A 26,400-nucleotide genomic window follows, 5' to 3' on the forward strand; every position below is an offset into this window, starting at 1 on the left:
TCAACGGAAATGAATAATGATCTAGATGCCAAGATAATGGTAGTAGAAATACAGGAGGGTAAACTTGAAAGGTTTTCAAATATGAAAAGACTTTTATTAAATGACATAGATCCAGTTAGCTAAGCAATGAACATATATTAAATGTTTTATTTGCCAGGGTAATTCCTGAAGACACAAAGAAAGGTAAAAACAAGAAAGGTAAAAAGCTAAACAAGCTCACAATCTAATGGGGGGAACAACATGCAATACAAGCAGTTATATACCAGATAAATTGGAAATAATCAACAGAGCCTTATATAAGATAACTAGAATTAAGTGGGCTTGGGAAAGATTTCTTATAGAAGGTACTCCAGGGAAACCAGGAGGTGGAGATAAGTAGAGCACATTTCAGGTGTGACAGCTAGCCAATGAAAGCGTCCGGAGTCAGGAGAGGCACTACTATTACCTTGTTCAAAGCACAGTGAGGAGGCCCGAGTCCCTGGATCAGAGTACATACATGGCTGGGGGCGAGGCAGGAATGGGAAAGCAACAGGGAAGACAAGAGGGTTATAGACTTGGGAATGGCATGAAGTCACTGACACTTTATCTGGGGGGCTGTAAGGGTCAGGGCTGGATATATATGGTCAGGCTTGTGTTTTTGGAAGATTGCTCAGGCAACTCAGGGAAGGAGAAATGGAAGGAAAGACACACCAACCAAGGCAGCAGGGCAGAAGGGTGATGAGGGCTAGCGCCAGGCTGGTGGCAGTGTCTCAGGAGAGAGAAAGAAGCATGTAGAAAAGATGTGAAAGAGGTGATTCAGGCCAGTTCCAATGGTCTTGTGATGGAGAGAGCCACCTGTGCCTAGAGAGAGACTGTGAGGACTGAGTGTAGATCACAACATAGCATTTTCACTCTTTTTGTTGTTGTTTGCATTTTGTTTTCTTTCTCATTTTTTTTCCCTTTTTGATCTGATTTTTCTTGTGCAAGATGATAACTGTGGAAATATGTATAGAAGACTTTGCACATGTTTTAACATATATTGGATTGCTTGCCATGTAAGGGAAGAGAGAGAGAAAAATGAGGAACACAAGGTTTTGCAAGGGTAAATGAATGTTGAAAATTATCTATGCATATGTTTTGAAAACAAAAAGCTTAAATAATAAAAAAAAATTAAACAGAAAAAAAGATTTGAATTAAAAAAAAAAAAGAAGGAAAGATGTTGTGAAGGTCGGATGACCCTACAAGAAACTGGAAATTTGAGTAGATGCCCATCAGTTGGAGAATGGCTGAGTAAATTATGGTATATGAATGTTATGGAATATTACTGTTTAAGAAATGATCAGCAGGATGATTTCAGAGAGGCCTGGAGAGACTTACATGAACTGATGCTGAGGGAAATGAGCCGAGCTAGATAGATGATCTTTATACATGGCAACAACAAGATTATACCATGATCAATTCTGATGGACATGGCTGTCTTCAACAGTGAAGACTCTCACTGTTGAAGACAGTGAGATGATTCAGAGGAGTTCCAATGATCTTGTGATGGAAAGAGCCATCTACACTGAGAGAGAGGACTGTGGAAACTAAAGGTGGATCACAATGTAGTATTTTTACTCTTTTTGTTGTTTGCTTACATTTCATTTTCTTCCTTTTTTTTCTTTTCGTTTTTCTTGTGCAGCAAGATAATTGTATATGTATATTGGATTTATTTTATTTTAACATTATATTTTAACATATTTAGCATATATTAGATTACTTGCCATCTAGGGGAGAGAGTAGGAGGAAGGAGGGGATTGAAATATAAGGCTTTGCAAGGGCAATGTTGAAAAATTATCCATGCATATATTTTGAAAACAAAAAAGCTTTAATAATAATAAAAAAGAGGATGACTCTAGGTTGTGAGCCTGGGTAAGTTCTAGAGGTTGTGGGAGGGGGTTTGAGAAAAGATGAATTTAGTTTTGAAGTTCGAGATGTTTACAGGACATCCAGTTAAGAGATGCCCAATGGGCAGAGAGATATGACAATGGAGATCAGCAGAAGGGTGAGGACTAGATAAGTGTGTAAAGGGCAGGAATTTAGGAGAAATATACTTAAGGCTCAGTATTAATTGATTTAATCCTACAACAAGGTTTTAACTCTGTGGAATTGATAATACAATGGTTATCTAGTTTACATATACTTAGTTCTTAGCATGGTGATGTAATAGTTCTACAGATTATGTACTTCTAATAGAGTATATAAGAGATCTGGGAGGAAGACAGACTGGAAGATAAAAGACCCTCATGGTAGGTCTCCTGTCTCTTTCATTTCTCCACTGAAACCAAGGCCCATCTGAAGGTCCCCCAGAAAGCTGGCCTGTCCCCAGGTGAAGGAGACAATAAAGACTTTGGACTTTATCCCTGACTATTCTGCTGAGACCAAGGCTGGTCCCGAGACCTCCAGAAAGCTAACCAGAACATAACATGTTGGTGCCCAATGTGGACTAAGGATTTACACTCAGCAGTTCAGACTGCCAAGATCCTGAGTTCAGTGGAAAAGTCTCCATGACCCGGAAATTAGGGTAAGTACAAAAATAGAAAAGCAGGAAACTTTGTGAAGGGCTAAGCTAGTGTTTTAGCTGAAATGAGACAAATGCTTAGAAAAGAACCTTCTCCACTCCAAGAGAAGAGTGTAGAAATCATAGTTAGGTTAATAAAATGGCAAGATTTGATTGTAACTTGGTAGCATTAGAATCCATGTCCCCCTTGGTTCTCCAAGGAAGAAAAATTAAGAAGCACATAAATGGAAACTAGTAGGAAAGCAACTAATTGAATATTACAATGATAATGGCCCTGATTTGATTCCTAAAGAAACATTCTATATATACAACATAATACAATTGGCTTTAGGGAATTACATAAGTTTTAGAATAAGGAAAAAGAAGAAAGAGGAGAAGGGGGATGATACTGATAAAACAGATGAAAAGCATGAAGAATTAGAAAAGGAGTTAAGTACAGTACTGATGAAATTAAGGAGTGTGGTGCTAGACAGCAGGAGCCTAGGGCATTCCCTATCCCCCGACCCTCCCCCCTTCAATTAACCCTTCATAGGTGGAGGGAGAAGAGGAGGGGGAGGGGCAGTGACACAATCAGCACCACCCATGAAGCAGCTTTGTCTACCCCTTATGACACAATTAGAAAAGGCACTCATTAAAGCTAAAAAAGGAGGACAGGATATATCTGATTTAAGAATTAAAGCAGAAAGGGTCCATGTTGAAAAATCAGCCATGCATATATCTTGTAAATAAAAAGCTATAATAAAAAATAATAAAAGCATACCCTGTGATTGAAGAATTTGATTCTTCAGGTCAAGCCAGGAGAAGATACACTCCTTTTGATCTGGAAATTATCAAAGATCTGAAAAAAGGGTTGCACTCTTTATGGGGCTACGTCATCTTATGTTAAGGTGGTATTAGAGAATTTGGCTTTTGAAATTTTAACCCCTAGTGATTGGAAATCTATAGCAAGGACATGTTTAGAACCTGGACAAAACTTGTTGTGGCTTTCAGAGTATAGTGAACTATGTAGAATACAAGCCCAATAAAATAGGCAACCTGAAGTTAATATACAAATCACCTTTGTCAACTAGTCGGTAAAGGTCATTATGCAGATACTTCAGTACAAATTAATTACCCTTTGATAGAATATGAGCAAATTGCTGCTGCTGCTATCAGAGCACAGGGCACCCTCCCAGGAAGACAAAATAAAGGGGAAGCCTTCACGAAAATAGCACAAGGTCCAAATGAACCCTTTGCTGATTTTGTGGGACTTCTGCAGGCAGACAGCTTTCACACCAACTATTGGTGAAAATTTAGCAACAGGAATTATGATATAACAACTTGCTAGAGAAAATGCTAATGAGGTTTTTAGAAGAATTATATTAGGACTGTACAAAGATGTTCCTTTAGAGGCGATCATAAGATACTGTGCCAGTGGGCACAAATGCCTTTTATACCCAGGCTATGATACAGAACATGGGAAGATGGGGTCCCTCCTCTTGACAAGGGACATCCAGAGAGACTCATCAATGCTTTCAGTGTGGTAAAGTGGGGCATCTGAAAGCTCAGTGTAGATATAGAGATAGAGTGAGAAGACAGAGTGGAAGAAAGACCCAAAACCCCAATGTCCAAAATGCAACGGAGGCTTTCATTGGGCATCAGAATGTAGATTGACTCAGGGAAATGAGAGGCGGCCCCCCCCCCCCCCCAAAAAAAAAAAAAAAAACCTGGTGGGGCATGAAGACAGCCAAGGTTACACCCAGAGAGTCTTTAGAAGTTCAATATTAAGACATGATCAATCAACAGAGGAGCAATCAGATGGGAAAAAGGGATTACAATTAGGAAGAACACAGATTTTATAACCCAACAGAAGGGCAGTGTCCAGTGCAAGCAGCTCCAAAATAATCGCCAGGTAATGAGGAGAGATCCAGAAAGTGGTGAATGGAAGGGACCAGATAGGTTAATTGCTTGGGGGAGAGGGTTTACTTGTATCTCTACTAATGGAGAAGGAATCAAATGGGTGCCAATGAGCCATATTCGCCTTCTCCATCAGAGAGAGACAGAAACAAAGAAAAACCTTGAAACAAAGGAGAAGACTTAAAAAACATCTGACACTGAAAGAACATGGCTGATAATGAGATGTTACAGAAGTTCAAAACCTGCAGGAATCATTGTATTCCCTGAGATGAAAAATTGTTGATGAGACTGTTGTAGGACTTCAAAATCTGCAGGAATCATGGGATTCCCTGGCACATGAAGTAATGGACAATAGATAGGTTCTGGACTATTTCTAGGATTTATGGACATGTATGAGTCCTCATGTTAATTCATGTTGTTTGTTATATCACTACTAGCCTGTTATATTACTATGTGCTTGTGTAATACTTCCTATTTGTGGATTTGTATATACCTGTTTCAAGTGAGACCCTTCAGAAACCCGCTAACAAAATTTGGTTTGACTCCTCATTTCTCTTTGGTGTTTTTACCCCATTTCCAGAGAAGTCAGGGAGGGCATGATCACCTATGTTCTAAAACAAAAGAAAGCAGGAGATGTAAAGGGAAGGAGCTTTAAAGAAATATATTTAATGCTTTTATCCCTGACTATTCTTGTGGTAATTATTCTGCTGAGACCTCCAGAAACATTACCTAAGTGGATTTACAAATTTATCAGCATAGAATTGAATCAATGAAAGCTGATGAAATTACCAAATAAAATAGTACTGAGGGAACCAGAGGGAAAGAAAAATGACAATAAACACAATGAAGGCAACACTAAAGAGTAACAAAACTCAAGTCAGATACAAGAAATGGCATTGGTATGAATTATTAAAATTAAAGTTCATAACCTTTTTGCTAACAAATAGTAAACTATAAAAGTACAAAGCAACATGTGTCATTCATTGAAATCACTCTTTAAACAAGTTTTGCTTAGTCACTTGGGGAAATTATACTTAGGAAGGGTTTATAACAATTTTTTTATAACCATAACACTTTAGAGACCTAATGGAGAAGGAAGGAAGGACAGAGGAAGCAGTACCACCTATCTCCTCACATCTTTTCCACAAAGATCTGGAGAAAGTCAGAATCATTTTTTCACTCCAGGTAGCTTAAGGAATTAAAAAGAAGTCTTCAAATACTGGAAATGAGATGTGGACAGGAATCATTGCAGTGTGCGGGTACTGAAGGAGAGACAAGACTGGGTCAGGAAGTAACAAAGCGGGAAGAGATCCCAGGACATCTCTACTTTAGCAGAAGGTGTAAGGACCAGTGACACAGGGCAGCAGAGCCATGTACCATGTTCCACATAACAGACATAGGGGAGAAGAGGAGTCAAATGCATGTTCTGAGCAGGAAACATGTTCCAAAGCAAAACACCCACTTTGATCCCAGGAGCAGGACAGGAATCTAGTTCTAGCCAGCAACCCGGTCAGAAGTTTTCAGTGGGATGACCAGGGCAGGATTTCCAAAGCAAACAAAAGCTGGCCCTTCCATCTCTACGCATCTGCAACAACTCCCAGAAGAACAATAGGGGCTGAGTCCATTAGGCTACTCAAACTCCCAAGCAGGGACAAGCCCACAGACCAAACCTAGGTCAATGAAAAAAGCTCAGCCCAGGAGTTCGACCAACAGACCTTGTCATGAATCATGTTCCTTTTGGCTCATTGAAAGTGTATAGACTCTGAGAAAACAGGGGAAAGGCATAAAAGGCTGAAGCTCATGCCAGGAGCACCCCTCCACCCAAAGAACCCAGCACCAATGTAAGGTTTTAAGTACCAAGGGAAGAATTAGTCAGAAAATAAACTCTTAAAGAGGGAGAAGAGAGAAATAGAAAGTGAAAGAGGATAGAATAATTACTAAGACTTTATCCCAAAGCAATCAAAAAATTGGGGGAGAGGAAACATTTGTACTAAAGTATTTATAGTTACTCTTTTTGTTGTGGCAAAGAAATTAAGGAGATGCCCATCAAATGGGGAATGCCCGAACAAGTTGTGGTATATGACTGTAATGGAAAATCACTGTACTATGAGAAACAATGAGCAGATTTCAGAAAAACCTAAATGAACTGATGCAAAATGAAGTGAGCAGAACCAGGAGAAAACTGCCCACAGCAACAGCAATACCATATGATCAACTGTGAATGACTTAGATTAATATCTAAGATAATTCCAAAGGACTCATGACGATAAACTCTATACATCTCCACAGAAAAAACTTGGGAAGTTTGAGTTCAGATCAAAGCATACTATTTTTCACTTTCTGTATTTTGTTTTCTTTGGGTCTATATTTTCTATTATAGCATGATTAATATGGTAATATGTTTTACATGACTGAACATGTATAATCTATATCAAATTACTCATTGTCTCAGGGAAGGGGGAGGCGAGAGAGGCAGAGAAAACTTGAAACTCAAAAACTTTCAAATGAATGTTAAAAGTTTTTTTTACATGTAACTTGGGGAAAATAAGTTTAAAAAAAGAATAGGATAGGAGGAGATTTACAGTTAGCAAATTCAACTGTGAATGGGAATGAACTTGCCCATGAAAGGGAAAAGGATAGCAAGCATAGATTAAAAACCAAAATTCAATAATATCTTGTTTACAAGAAATACATTTGAGGAGCCAGTTAGATGACACAGTTCAAATCTGACCTCAGACACTTAACACTTCCTAGTTCTGAGACCTTGGGCAAATCACTTAACCCCAATTGCCTCACAAACACACAAAAAGAAAGAAAGAAAAAAAAAAAAACCAACAGATACATTTGAAACAAAAAGATATACACAAAATTAAAAATAAGGGGTGGGGCAGAATCTATTATGTTTCAATGGAAGTAAACAACAACAACAACAAAAAGGCAAAGGTAGCAATCATGATCTCAGACAAAGCAAAACCAAAAATCATAATGAAAAATGTACTTTTTTTTTTTTTTTGAGGCAATTGGGGTTAAGTGACTTGTCCAGCATCACAAAGCTAGGAAGTATTAAGCATCTGAGGTCAGATTTGAACTCAAATCCTCCTGACTTCAGGGCTGATAGTCTATGCACTGCACCATCTAGCTGTACGACTAATTAAAAATATAAACAGGGAAACTAAATTTTGTTAAACAATAAATATAAATACTAAACATATGCATCAAATGGCACAGCATCTAAATTCTTGATGAAAAAGTTAAAAGTTATAAGTAGAAGGTGACAGTAAAAGTATTTATAGGGAACTTCAATTGACAAAAAGAAAGTTGAGTTGGATAGAATTTAGAAAAGTTAGATATAAAGTAGACGTCATAAAAGTACTGAGTGGGAATAGAAAGAGGTATACCTATTCTCAGCTACGCATGTTACCTTAAAAAAACTATGTGTAAGGGTTTAAAACTCTCACAAACAAATGCAGAAATTTCAAATGCAATTTTTATGAACTATAATGCAATACAAATTACATTTGATAAAGGCCTTCTGAAACTTTGGTTAAAAATCAATTGGAAATTAAATAACATATTCCTAAAGAATGGGTGGGTCAAAAAATAAGTCATAGAAATAATAATTTCATTAAAGATAATGACAACAATGAGATGACAAATCAAAATCTGAGGAATGTAGCCAAAGCAGTACTTAAGGGAAAATTTATATCTCTAAAAGCTTACATCAATAAAAAAAGGTAAAGAATAGATCAATATTGAAATTTGGCATGCCAATAAAAAACTGAGAAAACCAAAAATTTAAAAACCTTCAATTAAACACCAATATAGAAATCCTGAAAATCAATGGAGATTACCCCAAAAAAGTGTTATATAGACAGACAAACATACATATAGCTGTTTAAAAAAACACAATAAAATAGATGTTATTAACTTATTTGATTTTTAAAGAAAAAATCAAATTACAAGTATTAAAAACCAGAAAGATGACTTTTTCAACAAATGAATAAAAGAAATTACTAAAAAGTATTCTCAATGATATGCAAAGAAAACTGACAATCTAATGAAATTGAATCTTCACAAAAAATTATTAATTGCCCAGATTAGCATAAAAGAATATAGAATATTTAAATAGCTTAGAAAAAGAAATATAACAAGTCATAAATGAATCCTGAAAGGAAAAAAAAAAAAAAAACCTAGGACCAGATAATCAATTTTGGTTATGTGAACTTTAAAAGTTTGTATACACACACACACACACACACACACAAAATCCAACTAAAATCAGAAAATTCATAAGGAATATTTGCAGCAAATTTCTATAACATAGATCTCATTTCTAACATATTTCAAAGCAATAATCAACAAAATTATTTAGTATTGTATAAAAATAGAAAACACATCATTGGAACCAACTAGGCACAGAATATGACAAAACAAACATAAGCCTTCATAATTTTGTGCCTAAACTATTTCAATGGCCTGCTGCTGTGTCTGCTTGCCTCAAATCTCTCACCATTCCAATCCATCCATTCAATTAAAGCAAAGGTCTGGCTCCTATCCCCTGCCTAATCAATAAGCTCCTTGTGGCCTCCAGAATAGAATACAAAATCCTGCTCTATATTCATGCCCTTTGCCATTATACCCTTTACAGGCTCCTTACACCTTTCACCCAGAGATCCAGTGACACTCGTCATCTCACCACTTTTGGCATTTCCTCTGGCCATCCTCCAGGCCTGGGATGTTCTTCCTCCTCTTTTCTGTAACCCAACTTCTCAATTAGGATCATGGCCATCCTCTACAATAAACCCTTCCCAATCTGTCTTAATTTTAGTTCCTTCCCTCTTTTAATTACTTCCGATCTATCCCGGGTAGGGCTTGTTTATCATACTTGTTTGGTCTCCCTCATTAGATTATGAACTCCTTGAGGGCAGGAACTACCTTTTGTCTCTTTTCAAATCCATAGTTCCTGAACACAGTAAATGTTTAATAAAAGTTTACTGATTGATTAGTGGTCTAATGTTCAACAATCCAAAGATCCCAAATACTAGGTTACAGACCCACTACTTGACAAAAACTGCTGGGAAAACTGGAAAGTAAATCTCACACCACATAACAAAGTAAGTTCTAAATTGAGACGTGACTTAAGAGATAAATTAGAGGTGTGGGGGAAGAAAATACCTTTTAAAATTATGGATGAAAGAAGAGCTCATGGCCAAATAGGGGATAGAGAGGACTACCCCCCAAACAAAAGGATAATTTTGATTACATAAAATTAAAAAGTTCAAAAACAAAACCAATACAATTTAAATTAGAAGGAAAAGCTTGTTTTAAAGTCAAATGGGTAAATGGTAAAAGGATTTATACAGTGCTTTATGGTTTTCAATGAGCTTTACAAACATTTTTTCATTAAAATTCTCACAACTGTAGAAAAAAAGTCCCATTGTCATTCTTATTTCACAGATGAAGAAAGTGAGAATCAGGGAGTTAGAACGAGCTCAACTCACAAACTAGTAAAAATCTGAGGTAGTATCTTTAGTCAGGGTTCCCTTTCTCCATATTTAATACTCATTCCACTGTACTGCCAACTGCCATTCCCCAAAAGACAAATGGTCTAAGGTAATAAGAGGCTATTTTTCTTTCTTTTAAAAATTAAATATAAAAATATACAATACACTTATGTGTATGTATTCACCTATACGTGTGTATGTGTGTGTGTGTGTTAGCCAATCCAGGAAATTTGTTTTGCTTGATTATGTGCGTTTATAAGGGACTTTTTAGGAGTCGAGGGAAGGTCAGAAATGAGAGAATGTGGACCTGAAAATTTAATAAAGTGAGTTTTTGATGAAAGTTGTTTTTCTCTATAATATTGTTGTGTGAAATGTTTTTTTAGTTTTTCTCACTTCACTCTGCTTAAGTTCTTGGAGGAGTTTCCCTGCTAGTGGACTGAAAACTGCTTTTTCCAAGGTCATCCATGATCTCTTTTTTTGCTAAATGGCCTTCTGAAGAAATTAATGAAAATGCACTTTTTAAAAGCACTTATGTACAAAGCACTATGCTGAGGCTACAAATCAAAAAAGCAAAATCAAGTCAGTTCCTGCTCTCAAGGAACTCACCTAACAGGGGAAACAAGGCATATTTATAAGAGTAGTATTAGCTCCAAGTCGCAGGGAAAAGGTCCCACATATCTTAAAATGCAGAGGTAAAGCATCTTTCTTGTCATTTTAACTAATGAAATCCTATCTTTTTCTGACAATGAACTTCTGACAGTGTCAAGGATTTTGGTGGTTGGAACTTTCTTTTCTCTTCAGTAGCTATGGAAGTTGCACAGTTGCATAGAATGGGGCTGGCAGCATCCTCAGATGAAATCAACAGGTCCCAAATTCACAGGCTACCAGGACTATTGCAGGAATTGGGCTGGACACTGACCCTCCCAAATGGGCTAAAGGTATGTGCTGGGGAAGGTGGGGAGAGTGGGAAGATGCTGCCAGTCCCAAGGCTTTGTGGCTTTTCTTTTTTCTTTTATAATATTAATATTTTATTTGTCCAATACATGCAAAGATAGCTTTCAACATTCACCTTTGCAAAACCTTCCATATTCATCATGCTTTGCAAGAATAATCAGATTGAAAGGGAAAAAAGTAAGAAAAAATAAGCAAACCACAACAAAGGGGAACATTCTATGCTTCAATCCACCTCAGTAACATTTGTTGGCTTTTCTAAATCATCATTCTTCTTTTGTAACAAGCTGCCTGGCCCCTCTTACTGAATACAATTCCCATACCTGGATTTTTTGTGATATATTCTCTCCTGGCTCTTCTAGACTTGTTTCCAAGACCCCTTTAGCAGATCACCTAGGTCCCCACCATTACTGGACATGCATACCCTCAGGGTTCTTCTGTGAGGCCCCTTTCTCTTCTCTCTATTCTTAATGATCTTAGCACAGATTCTTACCGATTTCACTGTACTTCTATATAAATGAATCTCACATCTAAATATCTGATCCTTATCATTCCCCTAAGCAACAATCTATTATCATCAAGTACATGCTGGGCATATATGCCTACATGCACATCCAGAGACAATCTCCACTTCAACCTGTCCAAAACAGAACTCATTACCTTTCCCTCTGAACTCATCCTTCTTTCTTTTCAATGATTTATTGGGGGGGGGGGGCAGTATCTTTCCAGTCACCCAGGTCTTCAGCCCTGCTATCTATCAGGTGCTCACTCCACACACCTAAAGTCAGTGGCCAGTGTCATTTCCCCTTCCAAACATCCTCTGCACCTTCCCAGTAGCTGCACTCACAGAGGCACCATCCTAGTTCAGATCACCCTTAAGTAGTGCAAGAGCCTCCTAGAAGATCTCCCTGAATGCAGCTTCTCCTCTCCCTCATCTTATACCCAGTTCCCAGCTTAAGATTCTACTCCTAAAGCACAGTCCTGATTTTGTCGTTCCTCTCCTTCAGAAACTTCTGTGGTTCCCTATTTCTCAAAGGATAAAAATTTAGTATTTGGCCTCTGAAGCCCTAACCTATCTTTCCAGGGAGATCACACCAAAGTTCCATCTCATCAACCGACACTCCAAACTGGCACTGCTCACTGCTTCCTATCATTAAAGCTTTCTCTTTGGCAGGCGTTCCCTCAAGCCTGGAATACTCTTTCTCTTTACCTCTGCTTCTTAGAATCCTTAGCTCCTTTCAAGGCTCAAGTCAAGAGCAACCTCCTACAAGAAAGATAATCTTTTTTGATTATCCCAGTTGTTAGAGCTTCTCTCTCCCCCAAAAAACAAATTACTGTGTATTTTGTATATATTTTCTTTACTTATCTAAGTATGTGTTCTAGTCCCATAGTAGAATGTAATCTCCTAGAAAGTGACTTTCATATTTTAATCTTTAAAACCTCAGTACCTAAGACAGTATCCAAGGCATAATAGATATTTAACAAATGTTTATAGTTCGATTATTTTTAGGACAGGTAAAGGCTAAATGACAACTTTAAATTAGTGATGCTGTAGGGAATTCTTACTGAGATCTGAAGCTGTAACAGATGATCTCTGTTATCCATTCCAACTCTTTATCTAGCATGCCATTTTACAAATACTTTAAATTAGTAAATACTTATTAAGAAGTCACCCTCTTTTTGCAGCATCTGAGAAACTGAGAGTTTTTGTGTACAGGTCACCCAGCAAATCCTAAATGGCTTCTAAAAAACATTTTCATGGGACTTTCAGTTATCTTGATGATGATCCATTCGAGATAGGGAACAAATTCAAAACATGAACTAAAAGTTGATCTGCCTATTGGATTCTCCTAGCCCGGTTGTTCATAGGCTGTTAGGGAAATACAATATGATTTTTCCTTGGGGGAAAAACACATATCAAGTGAACAGAAGACATGAAAGTACAGGAAGCTCAGAGAGAAGATGAGTGAAAAGCTGAAGCAGCAGAAGCCAAAATGGATTCCAAGAGTGGCCCAGAGAGTGACAGAAAATGGATTTCTCAAAGACATTCTGACCATAATCTCCTCCTCTCTAGTTTATAGCTTTCCTGTGTCAGCAGACATGCCATAAAACACAAGGTTCTCAGTTACCCCATACAAAGGGAGACCTCAATCCCACTGACTATTTAATAAAATGGAAATAAAAACTACTAATGAGAAAAAATAACTGAAAAATTTTCTTGTTTGTAAAACTGGGCTTACTGTGGTCCAGATCTTAGAAAATAACTTCCCCAAAGGAGGCTCTTGGTTTGTGTCACAGGATTATTAATGTCTGTATGACCTTGGACAAGTAACTTTATTCTCTTTGCAGTATTTCTCATACTGGGCATTTATACCAACAATGTTAATGACAAAAAAAGGGCCTACACATAAAATATTCACAGCAATACTCTGTAATAGTGGAAAAATTAGAAACACAATGGATAACTGGAAAAAAGACAAAAATTAGAAACGAAAGGACAAACTGAAATATATAAATGTAATGGAATACTATTGTGTGTCATAAACAGAAATAATAGCAATCCCAAGAAACAAGCTACATAAGCCTTGTGGAATCAGAGTGATCATAGGATCATAGATTTACATCCGGAAAGGGACACTGGAGGTCATGTTGTTTTACATATGAGGACCCCGTGGTCCAGAGAAGTGAGTGATATGCCCAATGTCATAAATGCACCCAGGTCTTCTGACTCCAACTCAAGGGTTGTCTCCCCTGTACCAAGTAAACATAGATTAAAAAATAGAATCCCTAGAACAAAATACACATGACTACAATCATGAAAGCAATAAGACTAGTAGAAGTCAGGAACATTCATGAAATAGGATGAAAACTATAGAACTGATCGTAAACTATACCTCCTCTTCTCAGGAAAGACAGAAACTATTGATTCATTGCTTAGTTTTACTTGGTTTTTCTTTGCTTCAATGGATTCAGCAGGGGAAAGAGGTATTTAAAATGGAAATGACTATTGTGTAAAAGCAAAAAGTAGCAATAAAACATTTTTTTAAAAAAGCAAGATCCAAAACCAACAACATTTTCAATGAAGTATTTTATAATTATCAGGCAATAATATACTGTACTGAATATAACAGTAAAGTGACAAGACCAGTCTTTCTGCTTAAGAAAAATTATTTAAACCTTAAATGCTTAAAACTAAGTCACAATCTCTACACCTGAATAGAAATTCAGTTCAATCATATTGCTTTCCTAACAATGAGGACTAAAGAAATAGGCATTTGGGGTTGGGTTTTTTTTTTTTGTTTTTTTGTTTTTTTTTTTTGAGGGAACAAGCTAATTTTGGAACATGAGGAAACTGCTGCCTAAGGAGAGTACTGATTTTGGCTGGTCATTACAAAATATGAGAATACTAAGTAGCCAGGAGGAGAGACACCAAAAAGCCTAAGAGGTGAAAATCCTCCCCTCTCTAAAGTTGGCCATGGCCCCCAGTCTGCCCTCTGGTCTTCCTCCTCTCTCCAGAAACCAAGAGTCACAGTCCAGGTCCTTATCCTTTCCCCTATTCCACAAGGACTGGTTGTGGTAGCAAAAAAAAAAAAAGGTGATATATATATGGGGTTATCATATGCCATTCATTAGTGTGAACAAAAGATGCTTAATCTTATGGTTATACCTGCCAGGTATATATGGTAACACTTCTCCTAATACCTCTCAATATTTCTCTACCCATCTGCTAATGCCTGAAGTTATGAAAATTTTTCATAGTAAAAAACAAAAAAAAGATTAAAAATGCATATTTATTAATGGAATAATTTAGTCTCAATTCTGCCAAACAAATATGGGTCAGCTCAGCCCAATAAGCATAGAACACATTTCTAGTTTTCAATGGCAAAGGATTAAGAAAAGGATGGGTGGGTTGTCAGAACTCACTGACAAAGGGTTGTGAGAAGAAAAGGATAAAAAAATTTGATCAACTTCAACATTCTGTCTAAGGTATGCCATATTTATCTCAACTGTGCACAAAGAAAAAATATTTGGGGCAAATTGTTATCTTAGCCTTAAGTGCTCAACTATATAACAAATGGGGGTGCTCAATGCAATTTGGGTTCTCCTTTAAGTAAAAATTGGTTTTTTAAAATAAGAATCTTACTTTCCAGATGACCGATCATCAGGCTAGACTGTTATTCTACTGAATGAGATAGTATTTGTAGTATTAATTCATATGTGCCATATAGATTCATGCCAAGTTGCTGTAATACAATGTATAAAATTTGAAGGAAAAAAATACTTTTGATTAAGGTTCTTGTTGAAAGCTATTTACCTTTGGAATTCTCAACTTTCAAAGGATAAAAGCTGGGGACGGGATACCTACATGCTGCAGTGGATGGAGCACCAGTCTTAAAGTCAGGGTTCAAATCTGGCCTCAGACTCTTGGCACTTCCAAGCTGTGTGATCCTGGGCAAGTCACTTAACCCCAATTGCCTCAGCAAAAACAAACCAAAAAAGCCAAAGGATAAAAGCTGTTTTTTTTAAAAAAATTCTTTTCTAATAATAGAGTTTATATCTATTTTTAACTACTAATAATAATGTCAATAATTGATTTGTCTATCAGAAATTAGTTAGTCCAAAGCAATCCCAACAGACTTTGAATAGAAAATGATATCTGCATCCAGAGAAAGAACTAAGAAGATTGAATGTAAATCAGCACATGTTAGGTTCATTTCTTTTTTCTATTTTTTTTATCTTTCCCATGGTTTTTCCCTTTTGCTCTGATTTTTCTCTCCCAACATGATTCATAAAGTAATGTATATTTAAAATAAATAAATATGCTAGATTAAAAAAATAGTCAATGCTTATTTTGTGCCAGGAGATGTGTTCTGGGGACACAAAGAAAGATAAAAACGCTGTCCCTGCTCTCACAGAACTCACATTCTAATAAGGGAGAGAAAATATATCTTCAAATACATTACATTATATATTACAATATATACATTATATATATATATATATTATATATATATACATTATATATTACAAGAGCAAATAGAAGGCAATCTCAGAGGGAAGGCACTAGTATCAAAGAGTACTACTAGGAAAAATCTGCAGAAGGTGGGATTTTTGAGCTAAGTTTAAAAGGAAGTTCAGGAAGATAAGAGATAGAGGTGAGGGGGCAGAGCATTACAAGTTCAGCCAACAGCCTGTGAAAGGGCATGAGAGCTGTGCCAGGGGCCAGCACAGCCGAATCATAGGGTGCATGCAGAGTAGTCAAATATCAGTACAAATAAATAATATATGCAAACATAATAAAATTACAAAGGTAGGAAAGGACCAGATGCTAAGGAACTTTAAATGCCAAATAGCTTTAAATGTGATTCTAAAGGTAACAGGAAATCAAATAAAGGGACATAACCAGACTTGGCAGCACAGCAGAAGATGGTTTGGGTTTAGGAGAGTCTTGGGACAAGGAGATCAACCAGGAATCTACTGCTCTCGTCCACATAAAAGGTGGTGATGGGTCTAGATTGAGGGTTGCCCGACGGATGCTGTGAAGGTCCAACCAGACTGCTGGGTGTGGGAGGGGTTGGGCTAAGTCCCAGAGAGGAGCTTCAAGATGCAGGAGAGCAGATGAAGTCAGTCACTGGGAGGACAGCTTCCACAGTGACAGGGAAGTTAGGAAGAGCAGAGGATGTAAGGGAATGGATGGTGAGCTCTGTTTTAGACACGTCGAATTTGAGAAACCTATATCAACTTCAAGAGATGTCCAAAGGGTAGTTATGATCTTCTGCATAGAGATAATTGAATGGATGAGATCACCAAGAAAAACAGTCTAGAGGGAAAAGAGAAGGGGGGTCCAGGACAGAGCCTTGGGGTGCCCCCAAGCCTGGGGTTTATATAAGCCAGGACTTATATAAAGATCCGATAAAAGAGACTAAAAAGGAATGGCCAAACAGGTAGGAAAGCCAGGAGTGAATCTAGAAAGGAAAGAAGAGTATCAAAAGCTACACACAGATCAAAAAAGATGATTGTGAAAAGTCCATTAGTTTTGACAATTAAAAGATCATTAGTAACTTTGAAGAGCAAGTTGCATATGAATGATGAAGTTGGAAGCCAAAATGTAAGAGTTTGGAAGAGAAGAAGTAGAAGTACAAAGTACAGATAGCTTTTTCACGGAGTTTAGTTGGGAAATGGAAAAAATCTGGATGATGGTTATCAGTGATTGTCAGCTGAAAAAAGTTTTTAAGTTTGGACTGTGTGTGTGTGTGTGTGTGTGTGTGCGCGCGTGTGTGTGCACAACCACAAAGGAGTCAGTGGGGAGAGAAAAGTGGAGTTGATAGTAGGAAAAATCTACTGGAGAAGATGAGGAGGGATGCAATGAAGAGAGTATATTGATCTCATCATCATAAAAAGAAAGAAGGATTTGTAGAAGATCTGAGTGATATGAAATGAAGAGGAAACTTGGGAAATATTCATTTTTATTTTACTGTAATTTGAAGATGAACAGGTATATTCTAAGTACAACTCTCAAATTATCTTTAAAAAGGGGGGGAAGGAAGACTAGATTAAAATGCAAATTAATCTATAATTTAAAAGAGGAAATAAAGAGAACCACTTTAAATATTGATTTTCAAGATACAGTCTTAGGTCCTCCAACTGGTCCAAAGTGCAGTAGAATATTAATATTTATTATGTGAAAATGCCTGTGCTTTAAAATTAAAAGTATATTCAACTTTACCACTTTGGTTGCAAAACAGTTATCATACTATTATACTACATTAATTTTGGTGATTTTAAAATAATGATAAGTTGTAATATAAATAAAGTTTTCTTATACTGACAATAAAGACAATTGGCCACGTGGTTTTCAGCTTTTTAAGACAGAAGGGGAATTCCTGGACTAAAAGAATAGCTTAAAGGTTAAAGATATTGTCAAAGTTATTTAGTTATTACATAAGATTTAAATTAAAACTGCTTTCGATAAGGAGAGTTTCATCTTTTTCCAATATCTAATACAGTGTCCTATAGATCATAGGCACTTTGAAAAGTTTGTAGAACTGAAATGAAATGGTCTGAAGTAGTATGGCTTCTTGCTTTTGATTAACTGTAAAACAAATTTATTTATCAGCAAATTACAAAAATTTTAATACAGCAGCCAAATAAACAAAGGCTACCAAGTATGATTTGTGGCTAAAATTTTTAAATTCTTTTGGCCACCAAGCTGAAGACAAAACAAATGGAAAAGTAGCTTCCTGAAAGCTATCATCTCCTTCCTGGATTTTTGTTTTGTTTTGTTTTGTTTTGTTTTGTTTTGTTTTGTTTTGTTTTGTTTTGTTTTGTTTTGTTTTTTGTCTATTTACGCCTCTGGTTCTTCTATTACTTATAGTAGGGATGTTTAGATTAGACACCAATATAGTGCCCCAACAACAACAACAAAAATGACCTGAAATTCACCACTTACTAAACTTTTTTCTAATATCAGATCCTGTGTGTGAGCTTTCTACCAACAGTCAGTACTATCGTTTCAACTCTCATCTTCACAAGGGTCTGACTTGCTTTTCTAGCCTCTTCCCTCCCCAATCTATCCACCACACAATTACCAAAGAGATATTCCTTAAACAGTGGTGTAACCATGTCATCCCTTGTTCAAAAAATGCTCAAAAAGCTCCAATGCTTTGTTCTTGTCTGTAGGATAAAATACGAACTCCTATTTGCACCTGAAAACCTTTCACAATCTGCTATCAGTCAAGCTTTCAAGACTACTTTGTTAATGAACTCTAAAGTCCAAAGTAGCCTATTAATGTTCTGTGCATATGATATTCCATGCTCCCTCTCTGTGACTGTACGCTGATATCTCTACATCTTAGAACCCCTAACCCCCTTCAAAGCTTAGCTCACTTGCTGCCTCCTGTCATGGTTCAGTTATTTCGTTGTGTTCAACTCTTTGTGACCCGAGGGACTTGCCCATGTGCTTTTTTGGCAAAGATGCTGGAGAGGTTTACCATGTCCTTCTCTGGTGTGTCCCCATTTCAAAGATGAAGAACTGAGGCAAACAAGGTTTAAGTGCCTTGCCTAAAGTCACACAGCTAGTTTGAAACCACATTTGAACTCAGATTTTTCTCACTACAGGCCTGGTACTCACTACCTAGCTGCCCCATTCCCCTTCCTACCTGGGGTCTTTCCTGAACCTCCCAGCTTGCAGGGCCACACAGCCATTCCAAAATGATTTTGTACTTATTTTGTACACGCTATGTTCATTTAAAATGGTACTTGTTATTTTCCCTGACAAAGGCTGTTTTATTTGTCTTATCTTCAAGACCTGACAGTATTTACTTTGTCTATTAATTAATGATTTTAAAGAAACAGCACACACTAATCTGTAATCAATAGAGCTTCTTTCTCCTGGTGATTTACAAAGACATATTATCCAAAAGAAATTCCATTTAATTTCTCTACTTGCCAGCAAAACTATTTGTCTTTACTTCAGATTGGCAAATCTGGTTTAAATAATTTTTTCTTTTTCTGATTATCTAGGTTGCCTTAAGGCAGAAAGAATGAGAGAACATGCATGAATTTTCAAGGCAAGTTGTATGTATCAAACTCTATGTACTCAAGTCTAACTATCCCACTACTAATAAGTAATAAGCCTTCTTAAAAATACATCAATTTAGAAAAATTAAAATATTACCTCACAGACATTACATTAACTCATGTAAATCCTTTTCACTCAAATGACAATTAAAAGTAATCATAAATTGAGAAAGTAGTGACTTTTTTTGAATTTTTTCACTTCCCATCTCTCCCCGACTTTATTATTTTAAATATACTTGAACTTCTTAAAAATGCTTTTTCTTAAATGGGAATATAATATCTTTTTTTTTTTTTGAGGCAATTGGGGTTAAGTGAACTTGCCCAGAGTTACCCAGCTAGGAAATGTTGAGTCTCTGAAGTTGTATTTGAACTCAGGTCCTCCTGACTTCAGGGCTGGTGCTCTATCCACTGTGCCACCTAGCTGCCCTAGATATTATACTCTTTAAAACAAGTCATACTCAAGATACTACTAAGTCATAGACCTAGTTAAGAGATATTTTCCTAAAGCGTGCAATATAAAGCAATCAAATACTCAAAGTGGTTTTTAAATATGTGTTTTTCATTAATTTACTGCATGAGATGTGACTTCATGTACTATATGGGAGCAGCTACAGGAAAAAACATTCTATGTCCCAAATTCACAAAGGTAAATGGACAGAAAAATCAAGAATCACTTCAGGATGCTAAGGTATGTGGAGGACCATTATTAAGAAGTTATTATCTTGGTTCTTTAACAAAGATAAACATGCAGCCATAGCAATTTTAAATTGGTTACAAATAGTGTATGATTTTAAACTACATTAAAAATAATGTACCAGCATACACAAAAAAGCATTGAATTTGAGAACAGAGGTCCTAGGTTCAAGTCCTTGGGCTCTGATACCCATATGACCCTGGACAAATTAGCAAAATTCTCTAAGCATCAATCTCTTTAGCTATAAAATAAAGAGGTATGATGAAATGAGTTTCTAAGCCTCTTCCTCTAAATATTAAGATTTGATGAATTCATCCTTAAAAGAGGAAAACTAGAGACACATTCTCTTACCCATATTGTAAAGAAAAAATTTTTCTAACATTTTATTCATAACTTAAACAATAGCTATAGGAAATCAGAGAAATAAAGGAACATATGAGCAGAGAAATGCTTAACCAAAAGAAAAAAACAGTATTTTTTTTAAAGAAGCTGGATGTAGAAAGAATATTACTTCATTATCACACAGATCAGATTAGTTTCACTTTTTGAAGGGCAGGAGGCATCCAAAGTATTTGAATTTCATGGGTAGCATGTGTCTGGGACCCACAGTTTGGATACTAATACATGAGTTTCTTCTCTTCTACCTTAATTAATAGTCAACTCTTTATATCAGAATCAGAAAGAAAAAGAGATATTTCTACAATCCTACAATCCATAAGCACCTCCAGTCTTCTTCTTAGAGACTATATACTCTTATTTTGCTCCCAGTTCTTTCAGTCGATTGAATCCAATATTAAGTGCTCATGAAATACAAACATCAAAGAAGAGCTGCACTGGTAACTTCAGGATGTCAAGATAAAGATGCCCATGACAAAAGGAACCCTTTGTGGTGAACTTATGGAAGATAGCTACCACCAGGCAGAGTCTGACACAGCTGAAAATGACTGCACAGCAACTAATCTTGGGGTACAGTGAGGATTTAATCAGTGTATCCTGCCCAGAAGTTGCAAGAAAAAGAAAAAAGAGAGAATGCAGTTTCCTTCCTCCTAATTTCAGTCACCATTATAGCTCGGGGAATTCAAAGCTGAGACAAGCATGCCCATCGGTTTTACAGTGGGCAGTGACAGTGGATGGCAACCTGTACTACTTAAGGAAACAGATACACCAGTGAAATCACAGATCCATTTGAATATTTCCATGTATGCAAAATACAGGGCTGGGCTCCAAACAAAAAAAGCTTCTACTCTCAAAGAACTTACATCCTTATTGTGGAAGGCTTGAACATGCATACAACTTGGATTAAAAGAACATATTAAATATATGAAGAATCTTTTCCCCTTCCTTGAGCACAGCAATAACCACAGTCAAAGCAGGTGTGTTGTCCATGTCATTGCATCTGACCTCTCCCAGCCACATCAAGTAGGACGCCTCGGGTACAAGCCCACCTCTGCACATTGGCTTGCATGACCTTGGGCAAGACCTAACCTAAACCTCAGCTTCTTTGTTTTTTTAAATGAAAAATAATATTTGCACAGAATGTGTATGTAATAGGGTTATTGTGAGAAGAATACTTTGCAAACTTTTTACCAGTCAATTCTTTTAAAACTTTATTTACTAAATGCATAAAATCTAAATATAGACAAGTTAAAAATATTTACAGATTCTTTTGCAAGACACAATCTTTATATAATTTTCCTCTAGACATTTACAGAGTGAGCTCAGATGGTAAGCATGAAGTCATTCAGATCTTTTTCAAAACTTAAAAAATCCACAATTTCATCAGCTTGAGGATCACCTAGGAAGGGACTGCAACTCCTCTATAGTGTAATCAAGTTTTTTTGTTTTTTCCTTGAGAAATGACAAAAAACAAAAATTAAGGAAACCCCCACAGCAGCTAGAGGCCATCCTTCTGGTGATAAACATCTCTGAACTGAGGCTTTCTTGGACAACAGGGATTACTGGGACCTGATCATACTCTGTCAGAGCCCAGGCTCCACGGGCACAGCCTCAACACCATGACCAACTTGATGTAGAGACTTTCAAGGGGAGGTTTTACAAAACAAGTTACTGGAAGATCAAGATAAGCAAGCTTACCATGAATCAGAGAAAAAAAATCTCCATCTGGCTGGTACAAGAAAAGTAAAAAGCAGAGTCTAGGCCTAACTGCTTCTACAATAGTGTAGGGCAAAGAAAGCAGCTCACAAAAAGGGGGAGACAGCCCATCTCTGCACTCAAGAAGCTGTCTTGAGGGCCGAACGAGAAAGCTAGGGGGCGCTGTGGTGCACACAAGCTGAGTCTGGGGGCAAGCCGACTCCTCTTCCAAGTTCAAATCTGACCTCAGACATTTATTTGCTGTGTGAACCTGGGCAAGGACTTAACCTTCTTTGGCTCAGTTTCCTCATTTGTAAAAATGAGCTAGAGAAAGAAATGACAAATCATTTCACCATCCTTACCAAGCAAACCCTCCACGGGAGGTCACAAAGAGTCTGACACAGCTGAAAATGCCTGAACAACTCATCTTGGGTTACGGTGAGGATTTAACCAATGCATCCTGTCCAAAGAATGAGGGAAAAAAAAGCAAAGAGAATATACTTTCCTTCCTCCTAATTTTAGTCACTATTAATGCTCTGAGAATTCAAAGCTGAAGCAAACATGCTTTTGCTTTACAGAATCATTCACTTACCTAATCCTTACCCATGAGATATTTTTAGGTATCTGAGGAATGCATATGAGTTAGAATCCAGTTTATACATTTGAACATTTCATTTATACTTTTAAAAATTCATTTTAGTGAAATAAATACCTCATGTTTTACAAAAGCATCTCTTAAAATTTCAAATGACAAAAATAAAATGGATTTGGAAAAAGATGCTGTTTAATAATAAAGTATAACGCACCTGTACAACTTGCTTAAATGTTATTTTCCTAAGGAAAGGCTGAAAACTTATACTTAATGTTTACATATTAAACATTTGGTCCAGCCACTTAAGAGTAAAATTTTTTCTATCATCCACTAAAAGTAAAAGCATCTAAGCAGATAAATGAGTTCACTAAAATTGATTTTTCTTAAACTTGAAAGGTAAGGTTTTTTAAACTTAGGTTTCCACACTGATTTCAGTTTCCCATTTAATATATATAGTGTTATTCTGACATCTTTAGAGACCTTTAACAAAAAGAGCAAATGGAATTGTATATCTACTATATCTAGAAGCACTAAAGTTAACATCATTCCATTCAGGAAACTTATGCATAAGTAGTAAGGAAAGGAAAGAAACAACTTTCCACCTCACAGTAAATTTCATTAACCTTCTGAAATGAATGGGAGAAAATAGATATAATTCCCAGGGATAAAAATTTAACATTTAAGATCTATTTTTAGGTAGACAACCTTTCCAATAAATACCTGATTAAATATATTTCTTTGAATCCAACTGGGGCTTTCAATAAAACTATACCTTTGTGAGATTTTTTTTTCTGTTGAAATAAAGTCTCTGAGCTATTCAAAGAGCAAGGATTTTTATTATCAGAAAAAACAATTTAAAATGCAAACCATATACTTTATAAAAAGTTCCATATTTAAATAAATCAAACTGATCAAGTTGTCAAAAGCAACAGTACAACGTACAGCAGATGCTTCATAGAAACTAAAATATGCACATCATGCCAAGACTATTTTCCAAGCAGGTGGCAAAAGCAACCACATAGATCTGTCATCACCAGGAAGAGACATCCCCAATATGCTTAAAATACACTGGCAGCCAAGCTGTGGTCAAAGGATGATCAACATTCACCTCCACTACTCTCCTTAAGAGTTTCAATTTCAAGGTCAATACTGAATTAATTTTGTCAGCCTTACCATCATACCCATCCTTCCACTATATACACACACAGACATACAGATACACACACAAGCTAAGAAGATTGCAGCAACTTCATTGTGTTTAAGGACAGTGAACCTCAAGATCCATAACTATAGTTAGGTGAACTTATTTATAACAAGCAATATGAAGCATTGTGAACAGGAGATTAAAACCAGCAATTCCATGGAGCATACCTGGGAAGCTCAAGCTATTCCAGGCAAAGCAATTCTAATACTGCAGGGCAACTTGGCAAGAATTCAGCACCACAGGTCAGAGCTTCACTTTTCTAACACCAACTCTATTGCCACTATCTCCCATAAAAAAACACTAGAAGCTCACCTAGGATCTCCAAAGAGTATGGGCATCTTGTTAAGGCATATGATAAGGAATCACCAGATTAAAACTATCCCAGGGGCTTCAGCTCTTGCAAGTGCCTTTGCTGGAAAGTGAAAAAGTTTCATCTGGGACAAGACAAATGCTCTGATATAGCAAGAGTCTCTGCTCAGACTTCATAAAGACTGAATGCTGTCAATCCTTTTTCTTGTAAATATGGATAAAATCTGCAGATACAGCCTGGGCAGGAAAGAGGAAGATAAACAATTTAAAAGGGAAATTGTGGTACTGTTCTATTCTACATGGTACCCATCCTCTTGCCACTCTCAAGCTATGAGCATACAAAAAATTATTGATTACACATTTGATGTGACCCCCTACAAGTCTCTTTCAGCTCAAAAACTTAAGAATCTAAGACATGAAAATTCACTAAGAACAACAGTTAAAATCTCTGAATTTTAAAAATATGATCCAGATAAATAAACATTTAGGAAGGAAAGGAAGGAAAGGAAGGAAAGGAAAGAAAGGAAAGAAAGGAAGGAAGGGAGGGAGGGAGGGAGGAAGGAAGGAAAGGAAGGAAGAGAAGGAAGGGAAGGAAGAGAAGGAAGGGAAGGAAGGAAGGGAAGGAAGGAAAGGAAGGAAGGAAGGGAAGGAAGGAAAGGAAGGAAGGAAGGGAAGGAAGGGAAGAAAGCGAAGGAAGGAAGGAAAAACATAATATAGAATTTTGAGAGTCAAGGTATAAAAGTTCTAGAAACATATAGACATTCAAAAACAGAAAATAGGATACTGCTTTTCACTTTTTCCTACAAAAGTCCAATTCAAAGTAAAGTGGCTCTTTTCCAAAACCCTGTGAAAAGTAGAAATGTGTACTGTGCATAAAAATTGATCTCTAGCACGAGTTTATGTGACAAACTCTGTTAACTATTTGTATTAAACTTCCTAAAAAGATTTAATATAGTATAAAACAGTTTAGGGAGAAAAATACAAACACAAGGACTAAGACACATTTTAATAATAGTTTGTGATGACTATTGACACATTAAATCATTATACTTCATAACAAAAAATTTTAGGAGCAGCTAGATGGCACAGTGGAATAGAGCACCTTCCCTGAAGTCAGGAGGACCAGAGTTCAAATGTAATCTCAGATACTTAACACTTCCTAGCTGTGTCACCCTAAGCAAGTCACTTAACCTCAACTGCCTCAACAAAAACAAAAACAAAGCAATCACACCACACCTAGGTGTTATTACTGTTAGACCTTCGCTAAATTTTGTTTATCTTTTACAATGGGCTATAAGCTTACATCTTAAATTTGGTAGGCCCCGTGCCTTATGTTGCAAACCACTCTATTTTTTGTTGGCTTAATTTCTGAAGACCAATTTCGATAAGTAGCATTTAATCATATTATGTATTATATGTTTTTTCCACATAATAATTTATCTACACATATACATGTTTAAGATGATTTTCACCACAACTGCACAGTCCTGAACTCCAACAAACGCTTAGCTTCCTAAAATAAATGCAATTCCAATTATCAAAATTTCTTCAGTTTTCAATTATTCTATTTATTCTAAACTTCATTACATAAACATAAAATTATCTAAAAGCCCGAGTACTTTGTTGCCAACTTAGGTATTTCATTAAAAGTTATTCCCGTCAGCCAATAATCAATAAGGATATTTGCGCTCTTACCTGTGTAACCTGCACACCAACCCCAGGAAGCCACCATGGCTAAAAGCCACTTGTACATGATCCCTTCGATATACCAGAATTGCTTCCTGTCTAACAGTCGGAGAGGCTGAAGAATGATGATGTACAAGACGTAGGATGGAATGGCGACCAAATTATTCATGACCATGAAGAGGAACCTCAGGACAGCGTTCACAAAGGTCACACATAACCACGGAACTTCTTCCAAAGACAAAGCCATTCTCACACCCCAGTCGGAAGCCTCTTCCTGCCGAGAAATGAATAACCGCTTAGGTGGCTGCCCTGTCCCTGAGAGCGCAGAACCTGCCAGGAGGGCTGTCTCCCAAG

The 26,400-nt window shown here is 36.7% G+C and overlaps 1 protein-coding gene across 5 annotated transcripts in view; it reads right to left on the reverse strand.

The window, feature by feature from the left end:
• LPGAT1 (lysophosphatidylglycerol acyltransferase 1) overlaps nucleotides 1-26,400 on the reverse strand; it is a 96,409-nt gene that overhangs the window by 61,901 nt on the left and 8,108 nt on the right. For all 5 annotated transcript variants that reach the window (XR_004229365.1, XM_031937328.1, XM_031937329.1 and 2 more), the window contains one exon: nucleotides 26,056-26,320. Coding sequence is in view for 4 of the 5 variants with exons in the window: in XM_031937328.1 (XP_031793188.1) it covers nucleotides 26,056-26,320 (265 nt within the window). In the remaining variant the exon portion in view is untranslated. The remainder of the gene's footprint in view (nucleotides 1-26,055; nucleotides 26,321-26,400) is intronic.

This window comes from Sarcophilus harrisii, chromosome 4 (genome assembly GCF_902635505.1).
Source record: "Sarcophilus harrisii chromosome 4, mSarHar1.11, whole genome shotgun sequence".
Taxonomy (NCBI): Eukaryota; Metazoa; Chordata; class Mammalia; order Dasyuromorphia; family Dasyuridae; genus Sarcophilus; species Sarcophilus harrisii.